Source organism: Poeciliopsis prolifica, unplaced genomic scaffold, assembly GCF_027474105.1.
Source record: "Poeciliopsis prolifica strain line A6 unplaced genomic scaffold, Auburn_PproV2 SCAFFOLD010, whole genome shotgun sequence".
Lineage (NCBI taxonomy): Eukaryota > Metazoa > Chordata > Actinopteri > Cyprinodontiformes > Poeciliidae > Poeciliopsis > Poeciliopsis prolifica.
Window position 1 is genome coordinate 6,446,503 of NW_026562385.1, and position 13,992 is coordinate 6,460,494.

General features: G+C 36.1%; 1 protein-coding gene and 3 gene segments (V, D, J or C); 1 reads left to right on the forward strand and 3 right to left on the reverse strand.

The window, feature by feature from the left end:
* Positions 1 to 414: 414 nt before the first annotated feature.
* LOC129363264 (gastrula zinc finger protein XlCGF57.1-like) lies at positions 415 to 4,684 on the forward strand. 2 transcript variants are annotated; one of them, XM_055035269.1, is made up of 3 exons: positions 415 to 745; positions 2,010 to 2,144; positions 2,239 to 4,684. In XM_055035269.1, the coding sequence occupies exons 2-3, from the start codon at positions 2,122 to 2,124 to the stop codon at positions 3,575 to 3,577; spliced, it is 1,362 nt and encodes a 453-aa protein (XP_054891244.1). In that variant the 5' UTR covers positions 415 to 745; positions 2,010 to 2,121; the 3' UTR covers positions 3,578 to 4,684. The 2 variants fall into 2 exon arrangements, with proteins under 2 accessions (XP_054891244.1, XP_054891243.1); XM_055035268.1 differs by having other exon boundaries at positions 415 to 592.
* An 891-nt stretch (positions 4,685 to 5,575) lies between these two features.
* On the reverse strand, positions 5,576 to 6,068 carry LOC129363484 (immunoglobulin heavy variable 3-53-like). The segment is given in 2 exon segments: positions 5,576 to 5,928; positions 6,026 to 6,068. Coding segments are annotated over 2 exon segments (396 nt in total).
* Positions 6,069 to 6,835: 767 nt separating this feature from the next.
* LOC129363271 (immunoglobulin heavy variable 3-11-like) lies at positions 6,836 to 7,929 on the reverse strand. The segment is given in 2 exon segments: positions 6,836 to 7,169; positions 7,887 to 7,929. Coding segments are annotated over 2 exon segments (354 nt in total).
* Positions 7,930 to 10,385: 2,456 nt separating this feature from the next.
* LOC129363268 (Ig heavy chain V region XIG14-like) lies at positions 10,386 to 10,936 on the reverse strand. The segment is given in 2 exon segments: positions 10,386 to 10,687; positions 10,785 to 10,936. Coding segments are annotated over 2 exon segments (342 nt in total).
* Positions 10,937 to 13,992: the final 3,056 nt, after the last annotated feature.

A 13,992-nucleotide genomic window follows, 5' to 3' on the forward strand; every position in this document is an offset into this window, starting at 1 on the left:
CTGAGATAAATTAGCCTTAAAGAGTTACTTTCTCTATTGTGTTGGGCTTAGAAATGTGCCCACTGGCTTATTAAGAAATCCTCTGGAGGTATTTGTTTAAAACAAACACAAGTTTTGAATATCTTTATCAAATGAAATTATTTTTCCATGGTTCAAAACCACAATTCACGTAGTAGTTCTTTGGTGAAAAAAAAAATTATAATAATAATTCTGGGAATCAAATAGGTGTATTTATTTATGTAACCTTTCATTTCACTTTTAATGTTACCGATATTGAAGTTATTTTATTTTATTTTAAAAATAATCTACCGCACATGGTTCATTTTTGGTTTGAAGGCTTGAAGGTTTGGATGAAAAAGCCTTTTATTTTGAAAGGCAGACCAGACTTCCTCTAAGTGTAGCCACGCCTCCACCTCCACACAAACACAGGATCCCAGCTCGGCTTTTTTTCCCCCCTAGATTGTGTGTAAATATGTAAACTCTACCTCTTCGTTTCTCATAAAGAAATGTGAGGTCTCAGCGTTTTTACTATGATTGAGCCAGCTTGTCTGCAGACACCAGTTTCTTCCTGCTTCACGAGCAAAACAAGCTGGTAGGAGATGAATCAGAGGAGGCTAACTCTAGACACTACTGACCTTTTTGTTTATTTAGAAAGACACTGAAAATACTTCTCATAGCAGCCGGCACATTTATCAGGCACTGCAGCTTCACCAGCTTTTCCTGCAAGCATCTGCAAATAGAAACAGTAAGAGAAAACCCAACAAAAACGTTAGCATTAGCAATAACTGCATGCAATCAACACTATAATGCAGGCCTCGAAATGAATAATTTGGATGTTTTGAAGTGGCGTCTAGTGGTGAAGTTTTTAGCATTAAATATTTTAGGTAAAGTAAACATCTCAATAGAGGAGCAAATAATGTTCTCTGTCAATGCTAACGTCTAGCCATAGCAGAGCACATTGTTCTGATCTCAAACTTTTCCAAGGTATTGATTTGCATTAAGTCTAATGAACCTGTATCAGTCTTAAATAAGAATAGTAAATAGTAAACCACAATACAAATCGGTACATATATAATCACCTTTTCACTTTTGCATCAGATGTTTTTTTGTTAACAAATAGCAATGACTAAATCACATGTTCTGCTACACATTTCACTTCAAATCTCCTTTAATTTATGCTTTTGTAAAATACTTTCCACACTCGGATCTACTTTGATCTGCACCTTTTTTTAGTATGTATATATTTTTTATATATGTGTTTGAGTTTTTCATCCAAGGATCTGTAAAGTTAAGCCGATTCTTCAATATGCAGCCAAGAGTGATCTATCATACAAGTCACACAAATTAGAAATAAACTCAAGTATTGTTTTTGATTTTTTGTTTTGTGGGTTTTTCCATTGTTTGGACGAAAAGTGTGTTGTGGCTTTCTAATAAACATGCTTGTAAAATGGTGGAAGTCTAAAGCCTGCAGCAGCTTCATCTGCTCTCCAGGCTTTCCCAATATTCTCTGGATAACTTTACCTATAAATATTTCCATTCATAGACATTCTAAATATTCACATTTTTTCTTTGTCACTACTTTGCAATCTTGATAACTCTTTAGACCTGGTTCTCTGATTGTCCTTAAATTTGATGCCGTATCTTGATGAAGCATTTTTTGTGGACTCTGCAGCTTTTGTCAAAGCTTTCTTTATCTATTATCAACAAGGTGCTCTTGTTGATAACAGCCAAATAGATTATATACTCAAATTTTAACCTCAGCTGCCAGCTAACAGTAGTAAACATTAACTGCTCTATTGTAAGGTAATATTCAGAGGTTATTGTAGTCTGGATATTTGTGTTTCATTCACTTGTTCATTTAGTTTAATCTCTAATTTCATCAGCTTGTCAGTACATGATTGTACTATCTGTCACAGTTTCATTACCAGTCATCATAATAGGAAATCTACACAAACTGTTCAAAGAGTTTGAGACATAATATATCTAATAACACAGCTGACATTTTCCAGCTTCACAGAATGAGCACCGAGATCAACAGATGAACACCAAGCTGCATGTATTTCATCGGACATCAAGAGTAAAACTGTCAGCCGTTGGAAAATAAAGCTTTCACTGGGCTTGATGTCTGCTTTCAGAAGCATGAGGTACACACCTACATGTTTGTATGAAGAAGATGTGTGTGTAGTTTTTCTTAAATCCCACTGATAATAATTTTTCATGGGTTTTTTTCTCCCTCAGATCTTCTGCAGAATTACATCCGTCAATGTCTGCGGATTCTCGTGACCAGATTGTCTCACAACAAGAGAAGGAGTCCAACCATGAGGAACCAGAAACAGTTTGGCCAAATGAGACACAGGAGAAACCAAAGTCTGTTCAGATTAAAGAGGAAGACAAGGAACTGTACATTCATCCAGATGACCGGCAGCTAGAAATGAAGCAAGAGATTGAGACCTCTGTGGAAAATTCTTCAGACGAGGAAACGGACGACAGCGATCAAAGTGGGAATGAGCTCCTCTGTCAGAGTCCGGTTAAGGCTGAGAACCAGGATCCGGAAATCTGCGGTAAAAGTTTGGTGCACCGCTGTGACATCTGCGGGAAAGAGTTCAGGAAAAAAAATCATTTGACCGATCATAAGAGAACTCACACAGGTGAGAAACCCTTCCTGTGTGGGGTCTGCGGCAAACGCTTCGGCCGAAAATACGGACTGAACAGCCACATGAGAACTCACACGGGAGAGAAGTCGTATTCCTGCGACGCCTGCGGTAAAGCCTTCAGCGACAATGGTCAGCTCAACACTCACGTGAGAACTCACACAGGTGAAAGGCCGTACTCGTGCGAATTCTGCAGTAAAAGTTTCAGTCAGAACGGCCATCTGAAGGATCACATGAGAATCCACATCGGAAAGAAGCCGTTCCGGTGCAGGCTCTGCGGCAAAACCTTCATGAGAAAAAACTGTCTGAAGTGTCACATGGTAACGCACACTGGCGAGAAACCCCACAGATGCGAGCTGTGTGGCAAATCGTACGGGGTTCGCGCCAATTTGACGGCTCACATGAAGACGCACACGGGCAACAGGCCTTTCACGTGTCTAACCTGCAAGAGAAATTTCATTACAAAGTCTGCCTTGAATTGCCACATGAGCACCCACTCGGGTGAGAAGCCCTTTTCATGTCCGACCTGCGGGAAGAGTTTCAGAGAGAAAACCTTCATGACGGTCCACATGAAAACGCACACAGAGGAGAAGCCTTTCTTGTGTCCCATGTGTGGGAAAAGATTCAGTCAAAGAAGGTATTTGACCAAACACAAGCGGGGTCACACAGACGACAAGCCGTACACCTGCGAAGTTTGCGCCAAAGGCTTTTGCCAGAGCTGTGATTTGAGGTCTCACATGAGAACTCACACCGGGGAGAAGCCTTTTCCATGCCTCACCTGCGGAAAACGTTTTGGTAAAAAGAGTAATTTAAATATCCACATGAGAACCCACACAGGTGAGAGGCCCTTCCCGTGTCTGACATGTGGAAAATGTTTTCGAGAAAGAACGTCTTTGAACAGACACATGGAAACTCAACACCCCTGAGAAAGAGGTAGTTTGACTCCCTTGTGTCTGTTGAGTCTAGCTTGATATTATTACATTTCAAACCAGGTTTAAAAAGCTTTTTGTTGGTTGACAAACTCTGACTAAAGTGTCCCCAAATATGACTGTCACAAGATATGACTTCACCTTAGTCAAAAAATATCATCAAAATGTTATTGGGTTTTTTTTTTTTGTTCAGTAATTTAATTTAAAAAGGAACTGTATTAATTACATAGATTAACTCAGACAGATTGATCTATTTCAAGAGTTTTTATTGTGTTTTTGATTATCATGGCTGACAGGTAATACAAACCCAAGTTACCTCAGAATTAGAATATTACGTAAGACCAATAAAAAAGATCTTGGAGACAAATCTTGGTTTGCTAAACTGCATAGTGTAAATATTTGATTGTGGCTCCTTTAGCATGGATTATTGTCTGTCATGTTGTGTGGTATGGAGGCAATGATCTTGCGGTTCTGTTGAGGTGTAAATGAAGCCCAAGTTGCTTTAAAAGCTGCTCTCAGTTCAGTAGATGCCCATTACTTTCCTCCTGAAAATATTCTCTATGGCCTTTAGATCGGGCCTGTTCTCGCTAATCAAGCTTGTATTGGCGGTGAAGGCATGTTACCAAGTCCTGAAAAATTAAATCAGCATCTTCGTGAAGCTAGTCTGCTCCCTTTGCTCCTTTTTTTTTCTACTTAACTTAATTCCTGGATACATCATTATGTGACTAGCCAGCTTCTGTAGCATTTATCTTTTGTTTCGTAACCCATACTGTGAAGGCCTGCTGGAAATTTGTAAAGTAAGAAGTCTTTCCCTTTATTGTTTACGTCATAAAAATGTTTAAAAACTGCTTTTTCAATCGGTTTATGTAATATGCTAATGTAAGCCACAAGTGCATCGAAGAATCACAGAAAAGAAAGCTTGAAATATATTAATCTGAGTTTAATGTATCAAGTTTTACTCTTTGAGTTCTTTTACTGAAATAAAGTTCTTGATAATGTTCAAATTTGTTTCAAAATGTGTTGTATTATTTGTTCTCTGCATGCTCTTGCAATATTATGTTTTGCTTTCAAAAAAAGGAGCAGCATATTTTGCAAATACTTTGGATAAAGACAACAGATGGAAAACTTCACTTGTGTGCTGTTTTTTGGGGGGGTTCTTCCAAGCAACACGTGAAGCGAGAGGTCTTTTAAATGAAATTACCAATAATAGACTAAATGATCCCTGTCCTGTAAATCTCATTATATTTTGAGCTACATAAATTGTGCATTTAATGCAGCATTATCCTCAGATTGTGTTGTAATTTACATATTTAGAATCATTTATCATGCAAATTAAAAAAGTACCAACTCAAATAAAACCTAAATCTATTTTTAAAATAATAAAATAACTATAACAATAATAATCTGACACTAAACAGAGACACTAGGGTTTATGAAAAGTCTGAAAATATATATATTTTTTATTTCAGTGGCTAAACTCCATGTTAAATTAGTTTTGAAAGATTAACTATCCACTTTCTTAGTAGGAATAAAGACCTAACAAACAATTGTTCCATTTCTTTTTCCTTCAAAATGGAGAAAAAAATGGAACATCCTATTAAATAATCCTCACTTGAGACAGAGATGACACATGTGTTTATTTACAGGTTATTAAACAAGGCTCCATTATCTTTGTTCTCTTCATACATATATATAAATATATATGAAACACATTATTTCAAGAAAATTATGTTTTATGTCAAAATAACCTTGACTATTACATTATAAATGAAACAGTTTCGATTTTCAGAATCAGCTTCATTCACCAACTCTACATACAAATGAGTAATTTGACTATTATTTATTAAACAAAAGAACAGGAGAAAAAAACTATATTTTTGTCGAAAGTATCTTTTTCTACAAAGTTTTTACAAAAGAGCAAAATAAGGTTGACAAAGTTTCCAAAGATTAAAAATGGACGAAAAGCTCCTCCTTCGGTGCTTTGATATTATCTGCTCATGTTCTGATGGGTTTTTGTTCAGCTCTGCAGCTGGTTTGTGTCACTGTGTCTCGTCTGGCACAGTAATACACAGCAGAGTCTCCAGGCTGCATATTCTGTCCATTCAGAGTCACTGTTTTACTGGAGCCATCCAAACTGATGCTGAACTTGTTCCGAAGTGAATCTTTGTAGTATTTGGTATATCCAATTCGTTCCATTCCAATCCACTCCAGTCCTTTCCCAGCAGCCTGTCTGATCCAGGCTGTGTAGTAGCTGCTCAGATAATAAGAGACCTGACAGGTGATGGTCAGACGTTGACCTGGCTGCACATTCTGAGAGGTTGGCTGGGTCAGCTGTTCACACTTTATACCTGTAGAGAAACACATTAAAAATGTATCATTACAAACAATAAATTCAATTTACTGTCATCATCAAGCTGTAAATGATTCTGTCTCAGTGAGACTCACAGGATGCAGCAGCCAGCAGCAGCAGCAGAGCTACTGAGAACATGTTGGTGCTGAAGATGATCTGATGGGAGTTTCTCCTCCTCTGCAGCTAACAGCATCAGATCAAGACTTTAAAACATGATTATTTTTCATTTGCATAATACCAACCCAGCCCCACCAGAATCACATGATAAAAGGACTTTTTATGTGCTGTGGACCAGCATTAAGAAATGCTGGTCAATTTCTCAATGCTGTTATATGTTTCTAATTGTAATGTCCTTAAATTAGTTTTTACATTGACTAACGTGGAATCGAGAATTTGTGTGTAAAGTTTAAATATGTAAACATTCTGACAAAATTGAGCCATTAAATTACGTATTTTAATATTATGGTTGATTATTTCTTTTGTCAGACTAAAACAATTTGCTGATAAATTCAAAGATTTATTCAGTCATTCAATAATACGTCCCTGAGAAGAATACCTCAATTAAACACTTCTGCCATAATTGCAAAGATTTAAAGCTTTATTTGTTACTTGTTAGAATCAGATAAATCCTTTTACTACTTTCCCTCTATGCTGTCTGACCAGGATTACACAAAAGTAAGTGAACATAATCACAGATTTTTTTGGATAGAAAATATGAGAGCTGTACCCACGTTTTATAGCACATAACTTGAAAGAATAACTTTATGCTCTTATCTGTAGCATCTAATTACAACATAGATAAAGCTACCAGAGAGGTGAGTGTGACAGTCATATCAGAAAAGTGGTGTTAGGGCTCCCCCTGTGGTGGCTTCTTGTTAAAACTATTCATGATTACAGGAGTTTTTGTTCAGTGTTTCTGCTTTTGGTGTCACTGTGACTCCCGAGCGCAATAATAAACAGCAGAATCTGCAGCTGCCAGGCTGTTCATCTGCAGATACACCTGACTTCTGCTGTTCTCTCTGGAGATGGTGAACCGGCCTTTTACTGAGTCAGAGTAGTAGATATAGCTGCTGCCACTGCTGATATAAGTGATCCATTCTAGTCCTTTTCCAGTTGCCTGTCTTATCCAAGCTATGTGAGGATCGCTACTAAACCCAGAATATGTGCAGGTCAGTCTGTGAGAATCTCCAGGCCTTTTAACCACTGACTCAGACTCAGTCAGTGTTTGACCATCAGTATCTGCAGAAAAACAGACAAATTAACATTGTCATGCCACCATCTCATTACATCAGTCATGAATTTAGTTAAAAATATACGTTTTTTTCTTACCACTCCAGTTTAAGGACAAAATAATAAAGGCAAGAGCAACCTTAAATCTAATCATTGTTGAAGCCATGTGTCTCTGTTCATGCTGTGTTTGCCCCTAATTCACTGCTACTCTTAAACTGAGTAACATGTAAAATAGGAGCAGTCAGTATTTGCATTGACTCCTCCTCCTGGCAAAGAAACACAAATAATTTATCAATAAAAGAAAAGATGGACGATTGCTTTAGATTATTTTCAGACATTTTGATATTTGAATTCATTTTCAAATAATTCAGTATAGATATCTGTTTTACCAAAACATATAAAGCTTCACATCAGTTTTCACTAGTTTTACACAAACTGTCATTTCAAGTTATTTTGAAATCATAAATCAACAATGAAATGTTGAAGGAAATACATTGAATATAATATTTATTCATTTGGAACCTTTCTCTGGATGTTTCTCTCTTGCATTGATATATGATGTTCTGTGCAGAACCTTTTCTTTTCTTCTCTTTTTGTAATGTTTCTGTGCTTTTATGAAACACATTTTTTGCTTGTCCCTTATGTTACACATTAGGTGTGATAGAGTTTGAATTCAATTTACTGTCATCATCAAGCTGTAAATGATTCTGTCTCAGTGAGACTCACAGGATGCAGCAGCCAGCAGCAGCAGCAGAGCTACAGAGAACATGTTGGTGCTGAAGATGATCTGATGGGAGTTTCTCCTCCTCTGCAGCTGACAGCATCAGATCAAGACTTTATAACATGATTATTTTCATTTGCATAAAACCAAACCAGCCCAACCAGAATCACATGATAAAAGGACTTTTTATGTACTTTGGATCAGCATCAAGAAACAGCATGATAGAAATTGTCTATCCTTAAACTAATTCTGTTATTTACTCAATTGAAATTGAGAAATTGTGTGTAAAGTTTAAATATATAAAATTTCTGGGTAAATTAAGTTTGTTAGAAATGTAGTTTAACAATATATTTGATTCATTCTTTTGTCATAGTGGAACGATTATATAAAATTCACCTCATAATTTTTTGAATAAGGACTTTTGTGTATGTTTGAATTCATTATATTTTGTATTGTTTTTAATTCTTATCTAAACATTGTCAAAATTCTGCAAACAGACTCAAACATTTACATTCACTGTTAGCAGTCATTCAGTAATAGTTTCTTAAGAAGTACACCTCAATAAAACACTTCCAGCGTAATTTCAAAGATTAAAATCCTTATTTGTTACAAGCAAATAAACCATTTAGTCCTTTTCTCTCATGTTGTCTGACCTGGTTTACAAAACAGTAACTAACAAAGACAAAGATATTTTTCCAGAATTTATGAGCTGCATCCAACTTTTACATTAAATGTGTTACAAAATGACTCCATATTCTTAACTGTAGCATCTAGTCTTAACATAAGTAAAGCTAACAGAGAGGTGAGAGTGACAGTCAACTATGAAAAGTGGTGTTAAGGCTCCCCCTGTGGGGACTTCATGTTGAAAAACGTTCATGATTAGATGAGTTTTTGTTCAGTCTTTCTGCTTTTTGTGTCCTGTGGCCTTCGAGCGCAATAATAAACAGCAGAATCTCAGCTGTCAGGCTGTTCATCTGCAGATACACCTGACTTCTGCTGTTCTCTCTGGAGATGGTGAACTGGCCTTTTACTGAGGATAGTACGTGCCGCTTCTTCACCCCAGATGAAAGCAATCCACTCGAGTCCTTTTCCAACTGCCTGTCTGATCCACACTGTAGCATAATGACCACTAAACCCAGAATATGTGCAGGTCAGTCTGTGTGATTCTCCAGGCCTTTTAACCACTGACTCAGACTCAGTCAGTGTTTGACCATCACTTCCTGCAGAAAACAGATAATTATTGATTGTCTCACCACCATCTATTTTCATCAGTCATAATTCAAATTGTCTTGCCACCATATTTTTATATCATGAATTTGGTAAAAAAAACTTTTTTTCTTACCACTCCAGTTTAAGGACAAGATGATAACAGCAAGGAAACCTCCATTTTAATCATTGTAGAAGCCATGTGTCTCTGTTCATATTGTGTCACCACTAATTCACTGCTGCTCTTAAACTAAACACACATGTAAAAGTGGAGCTGTCAGCATTTGCATTGACTCCTCCTGAAACAGAAACATAAATCATGTGATCAATAAAAGGAGGATTAGTTCAGATTATGTTCAAACACTTTTATATTTGAATTCATTTTTAAATAATTTGATGGATTTCTGTTTCTCCAAAACATATAAACATATGCTTCACAGCTGGTTTCCTTTGTTTCTACAAAAAGATGTCATGTTAAGTTAGTTTTGAAATAAACAAATCAACAATGAAACTTGAATACAAGTTTTTATAAGAAATTACATTTATAGTGATCTTTATGGGTTTGGAACCTTTTTGTGGATTTGTTTCGCTCTTGTATTGTCACATTATGTTCTGTGTAGAACCCTGCATTTTATTAAACACACTTATGCTTATTAAACATTTGTCTCTTTTTTTCTTGTGTTAAACATGAATCAGGTGAGTTAGAGTTGGAGATTAAATAAATGATGGATTCCACATAGATCAGTAAAGGTATTGGTATAAGTTATGAAGAACTATTTTAACAACATTGAGGGTTTTTAAAGTTTAGAAAAAAGGTGCATGTATCCTGTGTATATTTTATGTCATTAGACCTGATTTTGTTGATTAAACCAAATAGGAAGAATATAATATTTGTATTATATCATTGTTGATGCCAAAAAACAAAGATTTTTTTTAGCAAACTGAATGTTTCTGATAAAACTCTTACAGGAAAGTGGAACACATTATTTTTGTAAAATAATATCACCTTGAACTTTACATTATAAATAACAGTTTCATTTTTCTGAATCTGAATCAGCTTCATTCACCAACTCTGTGCAAACAAATAAGGAATTTGACTTTTGTCCAACATATAAAAAGAGGAGACAAAAACCATATTTTTGTCAAAAGTATCTATTTCTACAAAGTTTTTACAAATGAGCAAAATAAAGCTGACAAAGTTTCCAAAGATTAAAAATGAACTAAAAGCTCCTCCTTTGGTTTGATAGAATCTGCTCATTTTCTGAGGGGTTTTTGTTCAGCTCTGCAGCTGGTTTGTGTCACTGTGGCTCTCTGGCACAGTAATACACAGCAGAGTCTCCAGGCTGCATATTCTGTCCATTCAGAGTCACTGTTTTACTGGAAGTGTCTAAATCTATACTGAATTTGTTCCGAAGTGAATCTTTGTAGTCTGAGCCTCCAGTATATTTCCGTCCAATCCACTCCAGTCCTTTCCCTGCAGGTTGTCTGATCCAGTGTGTTGCATAGCCCAGAGAATAAGAGACCTGACAGCTGATGGTCAGACGTTGACCTGGCTGCACTGTCTGAGAGGCTGGTTGTGTCAACTGTTCACACTTTATACCTGTAGAGAAACAAATTAAAAATGTATCATTATCAACAATGAATTCAATTTAATGCCGTCATCAAGCTGTAAATGATTCTGTCTCAGTGAGACTCACAGGATGCAGCAGCCAGCAGCAGCAGAGCTACAGAGAACATGTTGGTGCTGAAGATGATCTGATGGGAGTTTCTCCTCCTCTGCAGCTGACAGCATCAGATCAAGACTTTATAACATGATTCTTTTTCATTTGCATAATACCAACCCAGCCCCACCAGAATCAAATGATAAAAGGACATTTTATGTGCTGTGGATCAGCATTAATAAACAGCATGTTTCTAATTATATTGTCCATAAATTAATTCTGTAATTTACTTATCCATTCTTTTCTCAGAGTGGAACGATCATACAAAAAACACTGATTACTTTTGAAGTAATTACTTGTTCATGTTTGAATTCATTATGTTTTTTTTTTTATTTGCATATCGTCAAAATTCTGCTAACAAACTCAAACATTTATTCAGTTATTCAGAAATAGTTCCCTGAGAAGAATACTTCAATTAAACATTCTGCCATTATTTCAGAGATTAAATGCTTTGGTATCTATTAGAATCAGATAAACCCATTTAGTCCTTTTACCTCATGTTATCTGACCTGATTCACAAAACAGTAAGTAAACAAGGATACAGATTTGTTGCAAGGAAATATAAGAACTGCATCCACGTTTTAGAGCTAATGACTGGAAAAAATGACTCCATGCTCTTATATGTAGCATCTAATTATAGCATAAGTAAAGCTAACAGAGAGGTGAGGGTGAGAGACAACTGTGAAAAGTGGTGTGAAGGCTCCTCCTGTGGTGGCTTCTTGTTAAAACTATTCATGATTACAGGAGTTTTTGTTCAGTGTTTCTGCTTTTGGCCTGTGGCCTTCGAGCGCAATAATAAACAGCAGAATCTGCAGCTGTCAGGCTGTTCATCTGCAGATACACCTGACTTCTGCTGTTCTCTCTGGAGATGGTGAACCGGCCTTTTACTGAGTCAGAATAGTAGATGCTGTTGCCACTGCTGATATAAGCGATCCACTCAAGTCCTTTTCCAGCTGCCTGTCTGATCCAAACTATGGAAGGAGTGATACCAAACCCAGAATATGTGCAGGTCAGTCTGTGAGATTCTCCAGGCCTTTTAACCACTGACTCAGACTCAGTTAGTGTTTGACCATCAGTACCTGCAGAAAAAAAAACAGATAATTATTGATTGTCTCACCACCATCTCTTTTCCTCAATCATGAACCATTTTTTTCTTACCGGTCCAGTTTAAGGACAAAACACAAAAAGCAAACACAACCTCAAATCTAATCATTGTAGAAGCCATGTTACTCTGTTCATACTGTGTTCACCTATAATTCACTGCTGCTATTAAACTAACAGACATGTAAAAGTGGAGCCGTCAGTATTTGCATTGACTCCTCCTCCTAGAATAGAAACACAAATCATCTAATCTATAAAAAAAAATTGTTGTGATTATTTCAAATTATTTCCAAACATTTTAATATTGAAAATAATTTTCAAATAATTTAGCATCAACTTAATTCCACTTTTGTCAAAATATTATAAAGCTTTTAAGCAGGTTTTACTTATTAACATTTTATTATAGGAACAAATGAATCAATAAAATTGGAACAGAAATTGTTATAAATGTTTTATAGCTGCCTTTTTTACAGATTTTTGTAGCGACAATAATTTTTCAGTTTAACCACATGCTGATGGAAATCCTACAACAACAGAAAATTATGAACCATAACATGAGCTGTTTAAATAACTGTGTCACTCCTGTACTGTCATCTACTCTTTTGCACTTTTTTGCAAACTCTCCCTTCGATACAAAAACATATTTATATTTTTTTACTTTGTTTTAAATATTAACAAGGTGAGTTAAAGTTAGAAATCAAGCTAAGAATGGGCACATGACAAGAATTTGGTTAACAGAAAAACATCCATTGTACCTTTCCTCCATATTTATTTAATTTCAATTGGCTTAATTATAATAAGCTTTTAAGTTCAAGGTCTGTTTGTTATATCCTGCTTTTTCAGATAGTGAGAAGACAACTAGCTAATATTAAAATGTTTATTATTCTTTCAACAAACTTTCTTTATTTGTGGAAAAGTTCAGAGACTGAAGGGAATTTATAGTGTTAGGACTTTATTAGTGATATGTTATGTTGTATTTTGTATTGAAACCTCCGTTAATATTGTTTAAAACCAGCTTAATGAAACATTCATTAATGAGATTGATGTAAAAGTTTAATAGACTTTTACATCATCCATAAATGGAAACATCTCAAACCTTTGAATAAATTTCAAATCATTGTTGACTGTGAATTCAGTTCATGTATAGCTCTGTTTTAGTTCAGCTAAGTAAACAAAATAGAATACAAATCACAGAAAAGTCCCCCTGGTGGCTTGAAGTAACTTGTTCAGGAGTTTTTGTTCAGCTCTGCAGCTGGTTTGTGTCACTGTGTCTCGTCTGGCACAGTAATACACAGCAGAGTCTTCAGGCTGCATATTCTGTCCATTCAGAGTCACTGTTTTACTGGAATCCTGTAATGTAATGCTGAACTTGTTTGTCATCATATTATTGTAGTCTGTGGTGTATCCAGTCCGTGCAGCACCGATCCACTCCAGTGTTTTCCCAGCAGCCTGTCGTATCCAAAATGTAGGATAGCTGCCGAGGGAATAGGAGACCTGACAGTTGATGGTCAGACGTTGACCTGGCTGCACAGTCTGAACAGCTGGTTGTGTCAACTGTTCACACTTTACACCTGCAGGAAAAATCGTTGCACATAATTTTGAAAAGAAGATAGCATTCATGTGTTTTCATCATTTCTCCCTCAGTGATACTCACAGGATGCAGCCGCCAGCAGCAGAAAAACCACAAAAAACATTTTGATGTTGAAGATGATATCATGGGAGTTTTTCTTCTTCTGCTTCAGCTGCTGTTTTGAACTGTTTTTATATTTGATGCCTGCAGGTTTACTTTGCAAACAGGGAGGACCATAAATAAACCACCCAATCAGACGTGCAGCTTCAGCTTATGCTGTTAGCATCTATTATTATAGATACAGCCCAACGACTCTAAACGTTAGATAAGATGTGCCAACACTAAAAGCAGAATATTAATTACTGATTCAGGTAGGTAATTTCCAGAAGTAATATTTAATTGCTGTTTTAATCCATATTATCATATTGAAGTAAAAATTTGTTTATCATTAGATACTGAGATAATTAGTCTGTTGATTTGCAGCCTGAACTCTGTGCTCTCAGACTGAATCTT

Coding starts and splice junctions, on each gene's coding strand:
- LOC129363264 (XM_055035269.1), top strand. CDS start 2,122: ATGTCTGCTTTCAGAAGCATGAG. Junction 2,145..2,238: donor TCTGCTTTCAGAAGCATGAG/GTACACACCTAC, acceptor TTTCTCCCTCAG/ATCTTCTGCAGAATTACATC.